This window comes from Tachyglossus aculeatus, chromosome 19, assembly GCF_015852505.1.
Source record: "Tachyglossus aculeatus isolate mTacAcu1 chromosome 19, mTacAcu1.pri, whole genome shotgun sequence".
Classification (NCBI taxonomy): domain Eukaryota; kingdom Metazoa; phylum Chordata; class Mammalia; order Monotremata; family Tachyglossidae; genus Tachyglossus; species Tachyglossus aculeatus.
The window spans coordinates 13,479,239-13,500,527 of NC_052084.1; the positions used below are offsets into that span (position 1 = coordinate 13,479,239).

Below are 21,289 nucleotides of genomic sequence, written 5' to 3' on the forward strand. Positions count from 1 at the left end.
TCTCAGATTGTTCCCCGTACTCAACATTGGTAGTTAAAAGATGCCGCTGGTTGCCTTGTTGACACAATCATTAAAATTCATTAAAACCAAGCCCCCTTGTCAAGACAGTTGAAACAACCCCTCTCCTTTCACACCCCACATTTTGTTGTTCAAATTCTACCACAGAGCAGGGTTTTAAGCTTCTTGAAGGCAGGGATCGTATCTAATAACTCTAGTACCGTACTCGCCCAAGTGTTTAGTACAGTATTCTGCACATAGTAAGTGCTCAAGAAATACCACCAATTGAGTGATAATGTACTTTTCCAAGTAATATAGTGCTCAGCACTGAGTAAGCATTCAGTAAATACCAGTGAATGATCGTGATGGCCTTGGAAACCCAGGGTCATTTTGTACGTCATTATTTCCACATGAAAACTTAATTGTCACTATTGAAGCCTCCAAAAACTTAACTGCACGGGTTTCTGGACTAGCACACAAGTGGGTGTGAACAGGGAAGTGGTGTCGCCTAATGGAAAGAGCACAAACCTGGGAGTCTGAGGACCTGGGTTCTAAACCTGCCTCGGCCACCTGTCTGCTGCGTGACCTTGGGCAAGTCAGTTAACTGCTCTGCGCCCCAGTTTCCTCATCTGCAAAATGACCGTGAGCTCACTGTGGGCAGGGTATCAATCAATCAATCAATCGTATTTACTGAGCGCTTAAGTGCCTGGGAAGTACAAGTTGGCAACATAGAGATGGTCCCTACCCAACAAGGGGGCTTGGTTTTAATGAATTTTAATGATTGTGTCAACAAAGCAACCAGCGGCATCTTTTAACTGCCAAGGTTAAGTACGGGGAACAATCTGAGAAGGATTATTATTATTATAATTACATAATGGTATTTGAGTATGTACTGTGTGCCAAGTACTGTGCTAAATTCTGAGGTAGTTCCAATGTAATCAGATAAGACTCCATCCTTGTTCTACATGAGGCTCTTGTTCACAAATAAAGAGGTACTTGAGGCTCTGAATCTGGAGTTGGCGCAAAGTGGATGGGGTAGTAGTTGGGGAGATAAAGTTGGGGAGATATTCTGATACCACATGTATCAGAATGTGTCTGATATTATATTGTACTCTCCCAAGCGCTTAGTACAACGTAATCGGATAAGACTCCATCCTTGTTCTACATGAGGCTCTTGTTCACACATAAAGAGGTACTTGAGGCTCTGAATCTGGAGTTGGCACAAAGTGGATGGGGTAGTAGTTGGGGAGATAAAGTTGGGGAGATATTCTGACACCACATGTATCAGAATGTGTCTGATATTATAGTGTACTCTCCCAAGCGCTTAGTACAGTGCTTTGCACACAGTAAACGCTCGATACGATAATAATAATACCAGGTCTTCCTCCTCCGTGAGACCATGAGTGAGTGCTAGGTGGATTAGGGACCGTGTCCGATCTGATTATCTTGCAAGGCAAAAGGGGGAAAAGAAAATGGTTTATTTATTTTCTTGTACATATCTATTCATTTTATTTTGTTAGTATGTTTGGTTTTGTTCTCTGTCTCCCCCTTCTAGACTGTGTGTAACCTCCCCAGCGCTTAGAACAGTGATTTGCACATAGTAACATGGCACATAGTTTGCACATATTTATTACTGTATTTATTTATTTTACTTGTACATATCTATTCTATTTATTTTATTTTGTTAGTATGTTTGGTTTTGTTCTCCGTCTCCCCCTTTTAGACTGTGAGCCCACTGTTGGGTAGGGACTGTCTCTATATGCTGCCAACTTGGACTTCCCAAGCGTTTAGTCCAGTGGTCTGCACATAGTAAGCGCTCAATAAATACGACTGATTGATTCTCTGGGCCTCAGTTACCTCATCTGGAAAATGAGGATTAAGACTGTGAGCCCCCCGTGGGACAACCTCATCACCCTGTAACCTCCCCAGCGCTTAGAACAGTGCTTTGCACATAGTAAGCGCTTAACAAATGCCATCATTATTATTATTATTGAGTAGGGACTGTCTCTATCTGCTGCCAACTTGTACTTCCCAGGCGCTTGGTACAGTGCTCTGCACACAGAAAGCGCTCAATAAATACGATTGATTGATTCATCATCATCAATCGTATTTATTGATGATGAGCACAATGTGCAGAGCACATTGTAAGCGCTCAATAAATACGATTGACGATGATGATGGTGATGCAGAGCACTGTACTAAGCGCTTGGGAAGTCCAAGTTGGCAACACATAGAGACAGTCCCTACCCAACAGTGGGCTCACAGTCTAAAAGGGGGAGACGGAGAACAAAACCAAACACACTAACAAAATAAAATAAATAGAATAGATATGTACAAGTAAAATAGAGTAATAAATATGTTCAAACATATATACAGGTGCTGTGGGGAAGGGAAGGAGGGAAGATGGGGGGGATGGAGAGGGGGACGAGGGGGAGAGGAAGGAAGGGGCTCAGTCTGGGAAGGCCTCCTGGAGGAGGTGAGCTCTCAGCAGGGCCCTGAAGGGAGGAAGAGAGCCAGCTTGGCGGATGGGCAGAGGGACTGATTGATTGATTAGACTGTGAGCCCAATGTTGGGTAGGGACTGCCTCTATATGTTGCCAATTTGTACTTCCCAAGCGCTTAGTCCAGTGCTCTGCACATAGTAAGCGCTCAATAAATATGATTGACTGATTGATTGATTGATCTACCCCTGTGCTTAGGACCCAGTAAGCGTCTCTGCCACTTCTGTCTCCTGCAGACCGGCCGAAATAGGTACTTACTTAGTCGGGCATCCGAATAAAGGGTGCGTCCCGGGTTCCGCAGCCTGCCCCCAAAGGAAGGCTGGAGTTCAAGAGCGAGGGAGGCAAATCCGGGCCATAAATGTGGGCGAAAAATGGAGATATTTTTGCAAACACGATGTGGATCATCGTGGTCCTCACAGAGCAGCCTGAGGCGGCCCTCGTGCCCCGCCCAGAGGCCGGCCCGCGCCGAGAGGGCGGTGTGCAAAGCCCGTGGGGGCGGTGTGCAGAGGGCCGAGGGCGGGAACCGCGCGCGCGCATGCGCGCTTCCCGTTCCAGCCTCAGCCCCGCCCTCCCCTTGGGGGCCCCCCTCCGCGTTGCCGGGCAACCCGCCGGGTTGCCGGGCAACCCGGCGGGGTTGCCGGGCAACGAGGCGGGGACGCCGGCGTTGTTGTTCCGCTCTCGACCAATCGCGAGGAAGGAGACGGCTGGGAACCGACCAATTGGCAGGCCGGGCTGCCCCGCGACGGTTAAAAGAGGCTGGCGGATGGCGGGCTCGGCGGCCATGCCTTCGCGGGTGGACGACTATGAGGTGCTGCTGACCATCGGCGTCGGCTCCTACGGCCGCTGCCAGAAGATCCGCCGGAGGAGCGACGCCAAGGTGAGCCCGGCGCTCAGTAATGGCGTTTATTTTTAGACTTTTACACTAAAAGTCTTTTAGACTGTGAGCCCACTGTGGGGGAGGGACTGTCTCTAGATGTTGCCAATTTGGACCTCCCAAGCGCTTAGTACAGTGCTCTGCACACAGTAAGCGCTCAATAAATACGATTGATCATGATGATGATGATTTATGGCATCCCAGACTGAGCCCCTTCCTTCCTCTCCTTCCCCTCCCCACAGCACCTGTATATATGTTCGTACATATTTATTACCCTATTTTACTTGTACGTGTCTATTCTATGTATTTTATTTGGTTAATATGTTTGGTTTTGTTGTCTGTCTCCCCCCTTCTAGACTGTGAGCCCGCTGTTGGGTAGGGACTGTCTCTAGATGTTGCCAACTTGGACTTCCCCAGCGCTTAGTGCAGTGCTCTGCACACAGTAAGCGCTCAATAAATACGATTGATTGACTGACTGTATATGTTGCCAGTTTGGACTTCCCAAGCGCTTAGTACAGTGCTCTGCACACAGGAAGCGCTCAATAAATACGATTGAATGAATGAATTATGGTTATTATTGGGGCCGAGCAGGATCCCTCCACTCCCTCCACTCCCCCTCCTCCCCCTCTCCATCTCCCCTGCCTTACCTCCTTCCCTTCCCCACAGCACCTGTATATATGTTTGTACATATTTATTACTCTATTTATTTATTTTACTTGTACCTATCTATTCTATTTATTTTATTTTGTTAGTATGTTTGGTTTTGTTCTCTGTCTCCCCCTTCTAGACTGTGGGCCCACTGTTGGGTAGGGACTGTCTCTCTATGTTGCCAGCTTGTACTTCCCAAGCGCTTAGTACAGTGCTCTGCACAAAGTAAGCGCTCAATAAATACGATTGATTGATTGATTTATTAAGCTCTTACTATGTGCTAAGCACTGGGGAGGTTACAGGGTGATCAGGTTGTCCCACGGGGGGCTCACAGTCTTCATCCCCATTTTACAGGTGAGGTAACTGAGGCACAGAGAGGTTAAGGGAGTTGCCCAAAGTCACACAGCTGGCAATTGGTGGAGCCGGGATTTGAACCCATGACCTCTGACTCCAAAGCCCGGGTTCTTTTCACTGAGCCAATAATAATAATAATGATAATGACATTTATTAAGCGCTTACTATGTGCAAAGCACTGTTCTAAGCGCTGGGGAGGTTACAAGGTGATCAGGTTGCCCCACGGGGGGCTCACAGTCTTCATGCCCATTTTACAGATGGCGACGGTTGGGTCGGGGCCCCGGGGGGCCACTAGGTGGGAAGGCGGATGCCCGCCCGTTCCGGGGCTGGGGCCGTCATCACACTTGGTCATCATCATCATCAATCGTATTTATTGAGCGCTTACTGTGTGCAGAGCACTGTACTAAGCGCTTTGTCCACCCACTGACTCCCGTAAGCGCTTAGTCCAGTGCTCAGCGCACAGTAAGCACGACTGAATGACTGTGCACGGGGAGGTGAGGCCTAGCTCGAACGAACGCACCTCCTTCCCAACCGCCGCCACCTTCACATTCTTGTGGCCCTGTACCATCTTAAAGAGTACGTCGGCCGGATGAGCAACGGGAGCACGTTATCAGTTTTTTCCTCAGTCGTGCTAACTGAGCACCAACTATGTGCCAAGCATTATACAGCCCAGCCCAAACCCTCTGTCGCTAATGTCCTCCCCGTGCCTCGTTCTCACCTGTCCCGTCGTCGACCCCCGGGCCTGGAATGCCCTCCCTCCGCACATCATCATCATCATCATCAATCGTATTTATTGAGCGCTTACTGTGTGCAGAGCACTGTACTAAGCGCTTGGGAAGTACAAGTTGGCAACATATAGAGACAGTCCCTACCCAACAGAGGACTCAGTCTAAAAGGGCCAAGCTAGCTCTCTTCCTCCCCTCAAGGCCCTACTGAGAGCTCACCTCCTCCAGGAGGCCTTCCTAGACTGAGACCCCTCCTTCCTCTCCCCCTCCTCCCCACAGCACATGTATATATATTTGTATGTATTTATTACTCTATTTGTACATGTTTATTCTCTTGATTTTATTTTGTTCTCTGTCTCCCCCTTCTAGACTGTGAGCCTGCTGTTGGGTAGGGACCGTCTCTATGTGTTGCCAACTTGTACTTCCCAAGCGCTTAGTACAGTGCTCTGCACACAGTAAGCGCTTAATAAATACGATTGAATGAATTACACTAAATCCTTGGGTGAGGTCCGCAGAGGTTACCTACAACAAAACACACGGTCCCTACCCTCAAAGAAGACCCAGGAACAAAAATTAGTGAGAAGGATAAAGTCGCATCTGGGACGGGAAGAGTAAGAATAAGCACTGAATTGGAATGTGGGAGAAGAGAGATGAAGTGATAGGGTGAGTGTGGGAGAAGCAATGACTGAATAGGGGCAGAGTGAGTGAAGAGAACAGAAATATAAGAGGGTTGGTGTAAGGCCTTGAAGTTGATGGTCAGGACAGCACAGACTTGATATAACCCTCATCCCGAAAACTGTTTTGGGGCTTTTTTTTTTTTTTTTCAGGTATTTGTTTGGAAAGAACTCGACTATGGGTCTATGACCGAAGCTGAGAAGCAAATGCTTGTTTCTGAAGTGAATTTGCTCCGTGAACTAAAACATCCAAACATCGTCCGGTATCATGATCGAATCATTGACAGAACTAACACGACACTGTATATCGTGATGGAGTACTGTGAAGGAGGTGATTTAGCTAGCTTAATCACACGATGTACCAAAGAAAGGTATGCAGAATGGTCTATTGAATGGACCATAAAAATAGACATAGTTACATTTCTGCCATTGACTTTTTTGTGTGTGTGTGGCCTTAGTCAAGAATTTAGTAAAGGGAATACTTTGCTTTTATACCTTTATAAAGTAATACATTATATTATATTATATTATATTTATATTACATTACCTTTATAAAGTAATACATAATTCCCTTTAGTAAAGGGAATATTTTTAACCTCACACAGAATGAGTTTAAAGTACAGATCAGTATTAAATAGCTTTTTGGCTACTTGTTGTAAACTAGTGAACTTATATTAATCATCCAACACATTCATTGCTCCTCTACCTATCAAAGGAAAATGTTATATTAATAGCCTCATAATGTTTGTACATAGTACAAAGAAAGATGTCATCATCAATTCAAATAACTTCCAGGGTTTTTTTTTTTTTCTTTTTATCCTTTTTTGAAAAGGGGAGAAAGGTGGGTCTAGTGTAGACTTCCTTAGGGACTGGACGTTATAGAGTAGCCAAAATGCCAAAACCTATGTTGGGTGGTTTTTAAAAAATAAATTATGAAAAGAGCTTCCATTGATATTCTTGTAAACTCTTGCCTTAGCAACACTTGAGTGAACACTACCAAATTTATTATTTGTAACTTGATTCAAAAGCCTAATGTTAGACCTCTGACTTCAGTCATTTATCTGCCACAGATACTACTTAGAAGAAAATTTTGTTCTTCGAGTGATGACTCAGCTGACGCTGGCCCTAAAGGAATGTCATCGGCGGAGTGATAGTGGTCACACCGTGTTGCACCGGGACCTCAAACCAGCAAATGTTTTCCTAGATGGCAAGCAGAATGTCAAACTTGGTGATTTTGGGCTCGCTAGGATATTAAATCATGACACGAGTTTTGCCAAAACATTTGTTGGTACTCCATATTACATGTCGCCGGTAAGTATTTCAGCAAATGGGTGTCACTGGAATTATCTGCATTCCAGACACTCAAACTCAGGGAAGATGTTAGACTGACGGACTCGTTTCGATTGAACTAGTTTTAATAAATGAGAATCTGCGCAGTACCTTGTGAGCAGGGAAAGTGCCTGCCAACTCTATCGCACTGTACTTTCCCAAGTGCTTAGTACTGTGTTCTGCATACAGTAAGCATTCAAATACCATTGATTTGATTCTGGTCACAGAACTACTAGGTGCTGTACAGATTACAGAGTAAGAATGAGATAATTACTAGGGGAAGCAAATCCTATCTATAGTTATAGAAATGTGTGCTTAATTGCAAAGGATGTGCCCAGAGCCAAGTAGGATTAATGTAGGATGATTTCATGGAGAGATGGGTTTATTACTAAATTAGAACAGTCCAGTGCTTAGAACAGTGCTTTGCACATAGTAAGTGCTTAACAAATACCATCACTAAATTTTGAAAAGGCATAAGGTCATAATTTGGCATCAACATCATTGTCAATGGTATTTATTAAGCACTTACTATTTGCAGAGCATGGTACTAAACAGCGTGAAGTGCAAATTTTGAGTAGAAAGATGGGCAGGGAAGAAACCTGTGGTTCTGTGAGCATTGTTAACCAGATTTTGTTAAGTTGAATGGAAATCCCCCAGACACAGGTGAAATAAAAAAAATACTGAGCTTCGAGCTGAGTTGTCTAGCAAGGGTGCATTGGTTAATGAGCAACCATACCTATCTAGCATTTCTCTATAGCAGAAAATGTTTTGGCCACTTCTGCCTTACTTTTTTAAGCGTCAAAATTTGTCCATATTTTTTTTTTTTAACTGATAGTTCAGAAATTTGGCCTCTGGTATGGATTTAATTACAAACTACAAATTAAACAATACTCCCAAGGTGTCAGTTCTCCCCAGAGGATCAGATTTAAGCAGAGGATTTTTGAAATGCGTATAGGAATTTGGTTCTCTCAAAATGTAAAACTTGCTCAATTTCCCCTTGCTTATTTCCCTCCTGACCTTTTAACTGAATCTCTTTTGCTTCTCCTGGTAACTAAAAATAGGGTGCTGGGTGACTCTTAGGAATTGTGTGTTAGAAGAATTTAAACTTAGAATTTTTTTATAGTGAATGTTGCTTCTTATCAAACTCAATACCTGTTCTCCCTCCTACTTAGACTGTGAGCTTCATATGGGACAGGGACTGTGTCCTGCCTGATTAACTTGTATCTACCTCACTAAGCACTTAACAAATACTATAATAAGAGTATTTGGGGTTTTTTTTGTGTTCTTGTAATTTTTACTCTGTTAGAATGCCCTCATTTTGTTTAGAACCTTTCATACTGATGTGTTCTTTAAAAAAAAAAAACATTGTGCTGCCCCAAACATGTTGGAGCAGGTGTAGAAAGCTATATTTTAGGAGCAGGGGGGAGATTATTTATTTATTTTTTAAATGACATTCGCCTGTATTGAGACACCAGTTCTTTTCTGAACTGATTCTGTTCTTAGCTGAAAGCCCATGTATTTGAAAACTTATCTTTGTTGCCCATGTTTATCATTTAAGCCCTGAGGGGTCATTTGTACTGCCCTTCATTCAGAGGTTAATTTTTTTTTTTCTTTAACATCTTTAGGAACAAATGAATCGCATGTCCTACAATGAGAAATCTGACATCTGGTCACTAGGCTGCCTATTGTATGAATTGTGTGCATTAATGTAAGTATGGAGAACTGCAGACAAAATAGTTATCTGGGGTGGTTACTATTTGGAGCTTAAGAACGCCTTCTCTAGCAAGGTGGTGAGAATAGTAACTTGGCAGAGAAGGTATAGCTATCTTAAATGGCCCCAATATCTGAAAGATTGTGCTGGCTACGAAAATCTGATGGGCAAGCTTAAAAGAAAATATGATCTGGAGCACTGGACAGTGATAATTTTCTCAGATGTGTCATTGTTGCCTTGGGAAATGGTGGAAGGTTGTTGGATTTAAAAAAAAAAAAAATACAAAAGGGGAGTAGCCATTGAAGATCCAGAAGTGGCTTGGGGAGCTAAAGGAGATCTTTATTTTTTGCCTTAGCTTTTGACCTCCCCAAGGAACTTCTTCCCTCCTTATTAGGAAAAACAATTCTTAATTGGATGTGGCCATTCACTTTCAGGTAGGTTTGGGTAAAAGGTTTATATAATAGTCTTTTTTCCGCAGGCCTCCATTTACCGCTTTTAACCAAAAGGAACTTGCTGAAAAGATCAGGGAAGGCAAATTCAGGCGAATTCCACATCGCTACTCAGATCAATTGAGTGATGTTCTTACCAAGATGCTAAACTTAAAGGTAAAGATTGTGTGTGGGTATGTTTTGGGTTTTGCTTTTCCCTTAGTGCTGACCCTGTAATATACTTCTCTGTACAGGGCCTCAGGACCAAGTCTTATCCATCTTTCTTGGTGGTTGGGAAGAGGGAAGCCAAAAGGGATGGAGCAAGGATTCAGATTGTATATTTTCTTCCCTTATGTCTTGCCTGGCCTGGAGGCATAATTCAGAACTGTGGTAGAAGGAAGATGAAATAGAAGAAATGTCTTTTCTCTTGCCCACCTCTCCCTGTGCCATCTCTGGTGACATTATGAGGCAGATATAATCCTGGGGTAAGAGTAGAGAGGGCATATCCTTTTACCCTGTTGCTTCCTCCGACCTGTAATTTATTTTAGTGTCTCCCCTGCTAGATTGTAACATTCTTGATACAGGGATCTTGTCTACTAACTCTATCATAGTCTCCCAAGTGCTTAGTACAGTGCTCTGGACACAGTAAACACACAAATACCACTGACTGATCCTAAAGATAATGCATAGTCAATTCCCTTTTCTACTTTATCTTGAAGGACAACACTAAACAATAATAATAATTATGGTACCTGTAAAGTGCTTACTATGTACCAAGCACACAAGTTAATCAGTTTGGACACATTCTCTGTCCCATAATGGGATCACACTCTTAATCCCCATTTTTTACAGGTAAGGGAACTGAGGAACCGAAACATTAAATAACTTGCCCAAAGTCACACAGCAGCTACGTGGCTGAGTGGGGATTAGAACCCAGGTCCTTCTTACTCCCAAGCCCGCGCTCTTTCCACTAAGCCATGCTGCTTCACTAGGACATTAGGATTCTCTACTACTTCCCACCATGCTTGATGTAGCCTAAAATTTGGTAACTCCAATTTAAAAAACCAGATGACATGAAATACTGCAAATATGTCCAGTTGCATTGCAATGTAAATAAAACATAAAGACATATTTCTAGTCAATCCCACTCCAATTCCTGAAAGGTATAGTGAACACTATGGAGATTGACCCCTGGTAGGAAGGAGGTGTTTTGGATTGGGAAGTGTGGGGATAGGTTTTCATGAGGAAGAGGAGACAATTTGAATTTGGTGAAGCATATTTAGTATCATATACGTTGTTTCTACCTTTTTTTAAAAAAAATTCTAGCTCTGCCTAAAAAGTCATTGTTTATCTTTCCTAATAAATCTTGCTTTCACTCGATAAAACTGGTCTTATAGTGCAGGTGACCACTGTTTATTTCAGTACTTGAGGTTTTTTTCTAACCTTCCTCGTATACTTTTCAAGGATTACTTTCGACCATCTGTTGAGGAAATTCTAGAAAGCCCGTTGATAGCCGATTTTGTGGGAGAAGAACAAAGAAAAAATCCTGAGAAAAAAGGGCGTCGATCGGGAGAGCCAGAAAGACTGCAGAATTCAGGCTCCCTACTAGCTGAACAAAAACTGAAGGAAATGCGATTGCAAGAGAAAGAAAAAGCCATAAAAGCAAGGGAAGAACGTCTAGAACGTAAGAAATCATTTGGATTTTTAGGAAGCGCTACAAATATTTTGGTTTCCACTTAAGTGATTAAAGATGCAGCTCTTCGAAGAACATACTCCTAAACCAAATGCAAAGTAGAAAGATCCAAACACATCAGCTACTCTGTCTTAAATCAGATTAAGTGCTGGTACTGCTAATGTTGGCCATGTGGTTGAGAAATGGGAAATTGGAATAGAAAGTACAGTTTCTGAATGGGGCTCTCTTGAAGTTCCACTTCAAATATTTTGCTGGGATGCCCCAGAAATTCAGATAAAGAAGCCTGGAGTTGTGTACTCATATCTTAGATACTATATTGTCACTGCATTCAATAGGGTTGTTCATAAGAGGTTGCTAATGCCTCAGAGGGCCCTGACAATGAATCAAGTAATTTTGATTCCAGACGCATCTGAAAACTCTCTTGTCTCAAACTGACAACTTTTGACTTCCAAGAATTATGAGTCAAACTAGAAATTGCATTATGACTAAATTTTAACAATTTATTTTTCTTGTTTTGGGTTAAATAAGCTCTTAAATACAATCACTTGTTCTGAAATGGGGGTGTCTTAGAGTTCTCTTTTTATATATACCAACATTTTATACAAGAGTTTCCTAAAGGAAACTCATCGGTAGAGTACATGTGTTCTTGTCTAGTAGATCACAGTACCTATTGTTTTGCAACAATAACTACTTAATGAAGAAAGAGGTCTTACTACTTATGCCAAATTGCCCCTAACAATAATAATAATAGGTATTTATTTATGCACTTACTATGCATCAAGCACTGTTCTAAGCACTGGGAAAGATACAAGATAATCAGGTCAGGCAGTCCCTGTCCCATACAAGGTTCACAATCTAAGTAGGAGGGAAAACAAGTATTGAATCCCCATTTTACAGATGAGGAAACAGGCACAGTGAAATGAAATACCCAAGATCACACAGCAGGCATATGGCGGAGTTAGGATTAGAACCCAGGTCCTCGGGCCTCTGGCCCATGCTCTCTCTGCTTGGCCACACTGCCCCAAACCATGAAGGATTTCTCAATGCCACTGTCTGTTATGACTACTGAATGGCTGAAGTCACTTTTCCCCCTTACTAAACTGTCTTAAGCCACTATATATTCATGGGGAGGTTTCCACAAGTGTATATTGTGGATGTTAAACCCAATCTTGAAAACTGTCAATAATGGAAACTTTTCTATATGCTAATGTCAGACTGTCCCCTCAGTGTAGCTCAGTGTGACATGCTAATTCTGGCAGTAATTGAAGCACTTCCCACATTATTTCTTAACAAGACGGCATTGCATTTCTCTTCTTCCCTTAGATCCAGTCATTTGATAACTTAAAGGTTTGTGTTTTTTGTTTTTTTTTTCAGAGCGGGAACGGGAGCTTTGTGTTCGTGAGAGACTCGTGGAAGATAAACTCAGTAGGGCTGAAAACTTGATGAAGAACTACAACTTATTAAAGGAACAGAGGATCCTGGAATTGGCAAATAGCCCAGGTATGACCTCCAAAATGAAACCACTCAAGCCAATGAACACCAAATGGCACCATCATGGAAGTGCTTTTGATAACCCAGTCATTGTACAAAGTCCCAACTTGAACAATTTCTCTAAACTCTATTAACTTCTTCCCCCCCAAACACTTACTTAAATCGTGGATTCTATGAGTGCAAAACTTGCTGCTGTTGTTGGGGCTCAGCAGACTTTAAATTTATTTTGAAAATGTAAGGCAAGTAGAAAGTAAAGTTTTATATATATATATATATTTTTTTTTTTTAACCAATCCTCTACAGCCATGGTCTTAAGGCTAAACTAGTTCTTTTTTGCTCCGTGGTCGCTCGAGTTTGGTTTGAAATCTGGCCCAAGAGTCTGATCACTTATTGCTCAAGATCTGATGTGGCCTCTGTTCTAAGAGTGTGGGTAACCTTCAGGGGAAGTGAATCAGCATGCCCAACCTATATTAAGATGCACTAGGACCTCTGCCCAGGTCCAGTTTGGGCACTTACCAAAATTATGACTTAGTGGAGGACCCCTGCAACCCTCCTGATGTTAGAAGCGACTGGTGACTTGAAGCTACCCAAACCTGGAAACTTGGGGAATAATAGCACTTTTCATACTTAAAGGTGCTTCTGACACCCATGAATATCACTGTTCATGTTCTAATCTTCCTTTACCTTATTTCCTCACTGTGTGCTCAGGTTGGCATTTTCACCCCTTTTGACTCTTTATTGCCTGGCTATATTATGCTAACTTTCAGCCTCTTATCTCCACTACTTTATGATGGCCCAAATCTATTCTACTCCTAGTTCATGGAATTATTAGGCACACCTTGCTGCTAATCAGCAGTGAGATAAATGTAGCAAGCCCTACATTCTTTCAGTCAGTGGGGTCCAGAGATGCAGATGGATGGTTTTGAACAGGATTAATGGGGCCTGAATTCTATCACAGAATCCCTTTATACCAATATTGCTCAGGGGCCCAGATCTTCCCAAGCAGAAACACCTTCTTCCTTTCCACAGCCCCCTAAGACTGGCAAGAGTTCAGGTCACTGTTGGAGACTATGAATAACCAGTCCTGGGCCAAAGAATCCCAGGCTGAACCATTCCTAACCAAACTCCTGGCAGGCCTGGGCAGAACAGGATTGGCCTTGTGCCTAACAGAATAGCTTTTGACCTGTTATTCCAGCTCAAACAACATGAGGGGCTGGGCATACTTTTTCACATGCTTTAACACAATTTCTGCTCCTGAGATTCAAGATCTCCACTTCAAAAATGAACTGTACTAAGGAAGAGGTTGTGAAGCAATTGTTTATCTGTCCATATTTATTTATTCACATAGGTATTACCAATAAAATGTGATTTTTTTTAAATTTTCATTTCTTACCATTGCCTTTCCTACCCTATAAGCTGCTTCCATTTGACTTAGTAATCAATTTGTATAAAATGGAGCAGGCTAGCTTCATACACTGAATAGACATGCATTATTACATTTTTCTAATCTGATTTCTGGTTACAGTTCAGAGATTAGGTATCAGGTACATGGAGCAAAACTTAAACCTTGCGAAGAGTGCAGTCAGCTTTATATTTTTTTCCAGTCCACTTAGAGTTCTTTCTCTGTATCCTGCTCATTGCTCTTAATTTGTCAAGTACAACAAGGTTATACTTCTTCCATACCTCTCTAGCTACTAGAGCCTTCCCAGAATCTGTTAGGTGCAACAAAGATATAAACAGGACCAAATTACCCTAGTTTGTAGCAACCATGAGTTATCAAAGAGTAACATATACTTCAATATTCTAAACAAAGTCCATACAATTGGACAAATCCCCCTCCCGCCCCCACCCCACTGCCCTTTTCCTGGGTCAAAGTGTTTGTACCTTGACCTTGTTCTTGGGTTTTAGTTTGAAACTAAAGCCAAAATTGCAGACAGAAATCAAGAACTATAGGCAGATGGTATCTATTCCACTCTGCTATATAGGGTAGAAGCACTCAAGGGCCCCTATGATGCTTTTTAAGTGGGCAATGGGTAGCTAAGGCTTTGCTCACTTTGTACTTTGCTCTATCACTACTCCTGAAGTGCTCTGCAGTCCAAGAACAGGGATATGAAATGAACAACAGAAGCAGAGACTGAGAGAAAACTGCATAGAAGAAGCAGCTTTCAACCAGCTCACACAATAATGAACGCCTTGTTTGTCTGTATTCTGTTGGCTCTTTCAGCAAAAAGTGAAATACATGATTTTTCTGAACACCTTTACAGGTCAAAGGCTTGATCTGGCAAAGCCAGATTTTGTTATTTCATAAATCTACTATGTCTATCAACAGGTTTGATGCAACAGAACCAATTACTCTTTAGGGATGAAAAGAGTTGGATGTTGTTTTAAAAGTGTGTGTGTGTGTGTGTGTGTGTGTGTGTGTGTGTGTGTGTGTATGTGTGAAAGGAGCTTGTTCATGGTACCTGAGATTAATCTTATGGAGAATTATTTTTTTAAATAAAGGCTTACAACTGTTTCCTTAACAAAGGGACTGGAATTTGGAAAAAGTGACTCATTTCACTAACCAGAATTTTTGTCTCCATTGAGCTTGCTTGGGTGGACGAGACAACAGGTCCATGGAACTACTTCCACGTGGGTACCTTCTGCTCAGGCCCGGCCCCAGCTATTAATGCCCACTGGCTTTTTCAGGAACACTAGTTTCCCAGTTCTCCCTGTAGCTTGTCACCAGTCTGCTTCGGGCTTGGGTTTTGCCTTGAGATCACCTGCTGCAGCCATGTGACTGAACAACAGGATTAGGGAGAGAGGAAAAGCTCAAAATGCCCCATGCCTGTTCTGTCTTAGTTCATATGGCCAAATCAAAGTTTGTGTGGCATGATTGGAGGAGAAACTTGTGCAAGGGTGAGGAAAATACAATCAAAGCCAGCTGTGGGTGCATATAGCAAGGCCCAACCCAACTGAGATCCTAAGAACAGGGGGGAGGGGAGATAGTTACTGACTAAATCCACAGCTCACTGGGTGTCAGCAAGGAGATGCCACTGAAATAAATGGCTGCAGTTTTATACCTTAGACCCCTCTCTTCCTCCCCACACACATCAGCAGATGTATATAGTTCTGGCCCATCCCTGCCGATGTGGTAGAGGCCCTTAAACTGGAATAATTGTCTTCTCTGGACTAGAGATAGATGTCTTGAATGTTCAACTTCTCAGGCATTAATACTTAGTTTGGGACATTACCTATGCAGCATCAGGGGGAGAGAGAGAGTGTGTGTGTTTGTGTGTAACTGAGAAATTATCTCCAAAAATCATCATGGCTTCATGACCAAAAGGAGTCTGCTTCTATTTTTAAGAATGTTGCCCCCTGACTTATCTTCAGGTTGTCTCTTCAATGGTACTATCCTTCCACATGGCTAAAATGATGGTTATTCAGTTTTACATTAATTAAATTTGTGGAGCAAGGGGAGACTTTCTTTGAAATGGCTTAAAATAGTCCCTTTTCTGTAGTACCATAGTTGTATCCTCAGCCTTCGGTTATGGAAGAGTCATGTTCTTGTACTCGTGTCTTGACCACCAAATGCATGCACAAAATTTTTTTTTGTACTACTCATACTGACATGTGGATGGTGGTCTATCCAAACAGATACACATTGTGGAAAGAAGCTTCTCCAGTTTTTCAATACAGTAACTTTCTATCCAAATCATATAAGGAAAAACCCACCTTCTAGAAAGCTGACTGTATTATGTTGAAAATCTGTACTGCTATTGCAAGGCTGCTGCTAGTACTATTTCTTATCTGGATTAGATTTTGAGAAGATTCATGAAAATACCTGCTGTGGCTAAAACTGCTGCTGCTACAGAGATGCAGTGGAAATAGGGGCTGCTGAAGTATAATGTAGTCGATTAAATTATCTAATTGCCCAGGTATCTGTGCATTTTTACTCTTACAGTAAAATCTTGAAATATATGAAATTTGACAATTCTCAATCTATTTTGTGCCTCAGAAGACAAAGTCTGTGAAAATGGCAGCTTTTGCACCGTGTTCTAAGTACATCGGTGTGCTTGTCAAGCCTCTTGAGAAATGGTTACATATAGATTGGCCTACTCACCAAACCTTCCCACCAAAGCCAGAAGCTAAATACATTTAGTATTGTCTTCCAGGACTTGTATAATTCTTGAGGTCAACATGTATAATTCTTAAGAAAAAAAAATTTGGTGCCTACAGATTTCATCTCATTGCTGAAAACAGTAGACCATGTAGGTGCATGTGGTTCCATTCTGTGTAGGTTTTGTAATATGGCAGTGTTGCTTCCCAGTTTTAAGGGTTGGGAACACAAACTGATTTTTGCTTTGAGTAAGTTAAAAGAATAAACAGTTGTGATATGTTGACCTTTGTCCTGCTCAATTATCTCAAAAGCTATTTTCTTTCGTTCTTAAGATGAACCTCTCGACCTTCCTTCTACTGTAACAAAGAAGAAAGTTCACTTTGGAGGGGAAAGTAAAGAGAATACGAGGAGTGATAACGTCGAAAATCATCCTGGTTCCAAAGCAAAGTGCAAGGACCTAAAGAAACGACTCTATGCTGCCAATCTACGTGCACAAGCTCTGTCAGAACTGGAAAAAAATTACCAACTGAAAAGCCTGCAAATTCTTGGCATGCGTTAGTTAACAAGGTTTAGTTTAGTGTTTGTATATAGTATTTAATAATACTTTTGTCTGAAGATTTATATCTAGTTTCTGTTCTATTTGTAGCTTTAAATATACTTGGTTCTATGAGCCATGCTTTTGTTTTAAAATAAGAGTTAGTTTTTCCTGGACTTCCTTTTTATTCTTCAGTAATAATTATGACAGTTACTGAATTTTCTTCTTTCTGACAGCTATGCATACTTATGTCTAGTTCCGTGTATAATAAAAATGGAAAAATATTTACAGTCAAAATAAGAGTTTTAGATGCAGCTTGATTCTGTAAAGTTTCATAGATTTGTGTGAGGGGGTGGATAATTTTTCAAATTAACATGAAGAAACTGTGAGATGTTATTGTGAGCTGGTGAGAACTTTAAAACATTTTACTATGTCAAGTAGAGGTCATTTGTATTCTCAAAGTTGATTCAGGTGTGACCTTAGCTGCTATAGCGTGATCTGGATTTCTTAAATCTAAAAGCCTCAAGAGCAAGCAATTTAGAGTGTGATCTTTTCATATTTGGTTTTAAAGCTCAATGTGTCCACTGGCCTATGTATAGTAACTTCCCATATATTTTAAAAAGTTGAAATACTTTGTGCCCAGCTCAGCTACAGGTTGTTTTATATACTCAATGTCTTTAAAATGGTAATACTCCTACCTCTTTCATTGCTTTGTATGATCTTTAATAGCAAAGAGCAGAACTTCAGTCATCTTCATCGTCCCTAAATAAAGTGTTTGTTTTTCTGTGTTTCAAGGTAGTCTCTCTCATTAACTGTTACTTTAGCAGGATTGTTCTTGTCAGAAAGCTGCACAACACTACACTACATAGTGACTGAGCAAATGAGAGTAGGATCATGTTCATTTTCTTTATGGTATTTAGGTGTTTACTATGTGTCAAACACTGTTCTAAGCACGGGGTAAGAACAAGTTAATTAGGTTGGATACAAGTCCCTGTCCCTGATGGGGCTCACAGTCTAAGTAGGAGGGAGAACAGGTATTTATTCCCCATCTTACATTTGAGGGAACTGAAGCACAGAGAAGTAAAGTGACTTGCCCAAGGTCACACAGCAAGCAACTGGCAGAAGCACGATAAGAACCCAGGTCCTGTGACTTTCAAGCCCATGCTCTTTCCACTAGACCATACTGCACTAGCTTGGACCTGTATCTTGGACAGAATCTTATTTACTGCAAACAGTCCCCTTGTTATATGAGAACCCAGACTCAAAGGAAATATTGCAAATTGGAGAATAAAATAATTTTCTTATGTTCCAAGATAACTCATCAAACCAGGAGGAGACAGACTCTTTCAAACATTCCTTTCCTGGCGGTGGGTATGTACTGCTCATAAGGAATGATGAGCTTTTAAGGGTTAAATGCATGAGAGGGTAAGGAAGAAAGCAATGTCTTTAGACCATTTTATTGTGTAATTGGTAATACAGTTCCATGAAAGACAATTGATAATTCTGTCCAAGTTAGCTCGGAACATTTATCACTGTGACATGAAATCATTATGGTGTGTCCAGTGCCTAAATAATAGATTAAATGGTGCAAAGTTTAATGGATCCATTAATCTGACACCAGTGTTCAGGGACCTGCAAATCCCACAACAGATCGGAGAAATCCTCTGCTTCCTTTTACAGAAAATACCAATGACTTAGACTAGAGGTTTGCTAGAAAATCAAGTTCTTACATCATCAGTGGGTCAGGGGCAGAGAGGCTGTGGCCTAACTGAGCTCAATGTGGGCAGGGAATGTCACTCTTTATTGTTGTATTGTACTTTCCCAAGTGCTTAGTACAGTGTTCTGCACACAATAAGCGCTAAATAAATGATTGAATAAATAAGTTCAACACCTAAGATGGAGTGAAAGTCAAGAAGAAGCCAAGACTAGGACCCAAACTCCTAATTCCTCCTATAAGTTTTATCCTTCTTCAGGGATGAGATGAGTGAGGTTGTCAGATGAAGAGATGGTACCTGCTCAATCAGGGTAATTCTTCACCTCATTGAAAAGTATTGAGTATACACCTGTAAGTGGTTCTATATTGGTGCTAGACAAAGTAAACTAGAAACAAGGTAAAGTCCTCTCTGGTGGGAACTATCTCAAAATTGATGCAGACAACCCCACAATAGGGACCATCTCTATATGTTGCTGACTTGTACTTCCCAAGTGCTTAGTACCCACCGCTTAGAACAGTGCTTGGCACATAGTAAGTGCTTAATAAATGCCATTATTATTATTATTACAGTGCTCTGCGCACTGTAAGCACTCAATAAATATGGCTGACTGAATGAATTATACAGAACCCACAGACTTAACTGTATAAACCTCAAGCAGCCACATTAAAGTACGTACAAATCCTGGGACAAATTTAATTTCATATATTAGTAAATCAACTGTCATATGAGTTGCTTGTTCAAATCAAGACTAGCCAGAAAAACTTTGAGGCCAAAAAGTAGATGCAAAGAATATTTATCACCTAAAGTTCTCAAAAAGATTTACAAATACTAGTGCATTCAGCTAGAAGGTAGATAGGTAGGCACCTTGGATATTGCACATCCTTTTGCAAACACGGATTTTGCAGGGATCGTGTCTATCAACTATGTTATAGTATACTTTCCCAAGTGCCCAGTACAGTGCTGTGCACTTAGAAAGCAGTCGGTAAATGCCATTGATTATCGATTGAAAAAACAGAAGGGCCAGATGGCTCTGTTGAATTATCTCTGCCTCAAAAACATCTGGACCCCATGTAAATGAGCAGGCATTTTTCAGTCTCCACTCATGGAAGAGTCTTCGTACTGAGTTTCTGGAAGGCATCATAAAGCGCTATAAATAAGAGGAAGAAGGGCCAGCAGCCGCTGCCCACCAAGTACAGTCCTATGGGAAGGGCAAGGTGATCTTTTGGGGTCCCGGCTCTAAGATGCTATGATACTTTGAGGGGGAAATGTTCTAAAACCCCTGATAATAATAATAATAATAATAATGGCATTTATTAAGCACTTACTATGTGCAGAGCACTGTTCTAAGTGCTGGGGAAGTTACAAGTGAGCAGGTTGTCCCACAGAGGGCTCACAATCTTAATCCCCATTTTACAGATGAGGCAACTGAGGCCCAGAGAAGTTAAGTGACTTGCCCAAAGTCACACAGCTGACAATTGGCGGAGCCGGGATTTGAACCCATGGCCTCTGACATCAAAGCCCGTGTTCTTTCCACTGAGCCATGCTGGTTTGATTCTCCCCTAACCACCAGCTCCCCTTAACTCCATGTTTCCTTCATGTCACCAAGGAAACTTGATGGGCCCCTCAGATTTACTTAATCCAGAAATTGATGGATTAAAATCAGTCTGTGATAATTCTGAACTTTGTCTTAATAGACTGCCTCCTGGGCAGTGGGACAGTTGTTGGGGTTTTTTTTAAATGGTATTTGTTAGGCACTAACTATGTGCCAGGCACTGTACTAAGCACTATATAGCTACAAGCTAATCAAGTTGGAGATGGTCCATGACCCACATGGAGCTTGCAGTATTAATCCCCATTCTACAGATAAAGTAACTGAGGCACAGAGAATGACTCTGATGTCCGGAAGGGATGATCAGTTGTGGCTCTGGGTTTCTGGTGGTGGAAGTTGTGGAGGGTCTGGGAGGTTCAGGGTAGATAAGTTGTGGACATTGTTGTAATAACTTCACAGCCAGGTAGATATTCTAACTGAATTAATTTTCCTACAGAAGAATAGACCCCACATGTAATTTGGACCAGCAACTAAATTGGCATTCTAAGAAGAGAGAAGAAAAGTGCCTCCCAAAATGGGATGGGAGACCGAAGGATAGAGCTTTTGTCTCGAATATTTGGCATCGGCAAAGTCAGGCAAAACCAATGGAACAGAATCAGAATTAAGACATTTTAAGTAAAAAGACTGAATACAGTATACTGCATTCGGTGGGTGCTCAATTAAAACTATTACTACTACTAAGTCCACGCGGCAGGGCTTCATTATTGCCTTTGTGTGTTACAACAAAAGCTAGAGCTGCTGACTTGGGGAGCAGTCATCATCATCATCATCATCAATCGTATTTATTGAGTGCTTACTGTGTGCAGAGCACTGTACTAAGCGCTTGGGAATCAATCAATCAATCAATCAATCGTATTTATTGAGCGCTTACTATGTGCAGAGCACTGTACTAAGCGCTTGGGAAGTA

General features: G+C 41.7%; 1 protein-coding gene and 1 long non-coding RNA gene across 2 annotated transcripts in view; one reads left to right on the forward strand and one right to left on the reverse strand.

Moving 5' to 3' along the window:
• The window catches only part of LOC119940583, a 55,002-nt gene extending 52,064 nt beyond the window's left edge, over positions 1-2,938 (reverse strand). Inside the window, exon 1 of the long non-coding RNA XR_005455023.1 lies at positions 2,756-2,938. This is a non-coding gene — a long non-coding RNA (uncharacterized LOC119940583). The remainder of the gene's footprint in view (positions 1-2,755) is intronic.
• Positions 2,939-3,266: 328 nt separating this feature from the next.
• NEK2 (NIMA related kinase 2) lies at positions 3,267-17,825 on the forward strand. The gene is made up of 8 exons (XM_038761237.1): positions 3,267-3,374; positions 5,926-6,143; positions 6,843-7,083; positions 8,727-8,809; positions 9,291-9,417; positions 10,705-10,924; positions 12,308-12,433; positions 16,856-17,825. The coding sequence occupies exons 1-8, from the start codon at positions 3,279-3,281 to the stop codon at positions 17,080-17,082; spliced, it is 1,338 nt and encodes a 445-aa protein (XP_038617165.1). The 5' UTR covers positions 3,267-3,278; the 3' UTR covers positions 17,083-17,825.
• Positions 17,826-21,289: the final 3,464 nt, after the last annotated feature.

Bases quoted from the DNA above. Each gene is read 5' to 3' on its own strand.
- NEK2 (XM_038761237.1), top strand. From the start codon at position 3,279: ATGCCTTCGCGGGTGGACGACTATGAGGTGCTGCTGACCATCGGCGTC. The intron at 3,375-5,925 runs GTGAGCCCGGCG...TTTTTTTTTCAG, and splicing joins GCCGGAGGAGCGACGCCAAG to GTATTTGTTTGGAAAGAACT. The intron at 7,084-8,726 runs GTAAGTATTTCA...TAACATCTTTAG, and splicing joins CTCCATATTACATGTCGCCG to GAACAAATGAATCGCATGTC.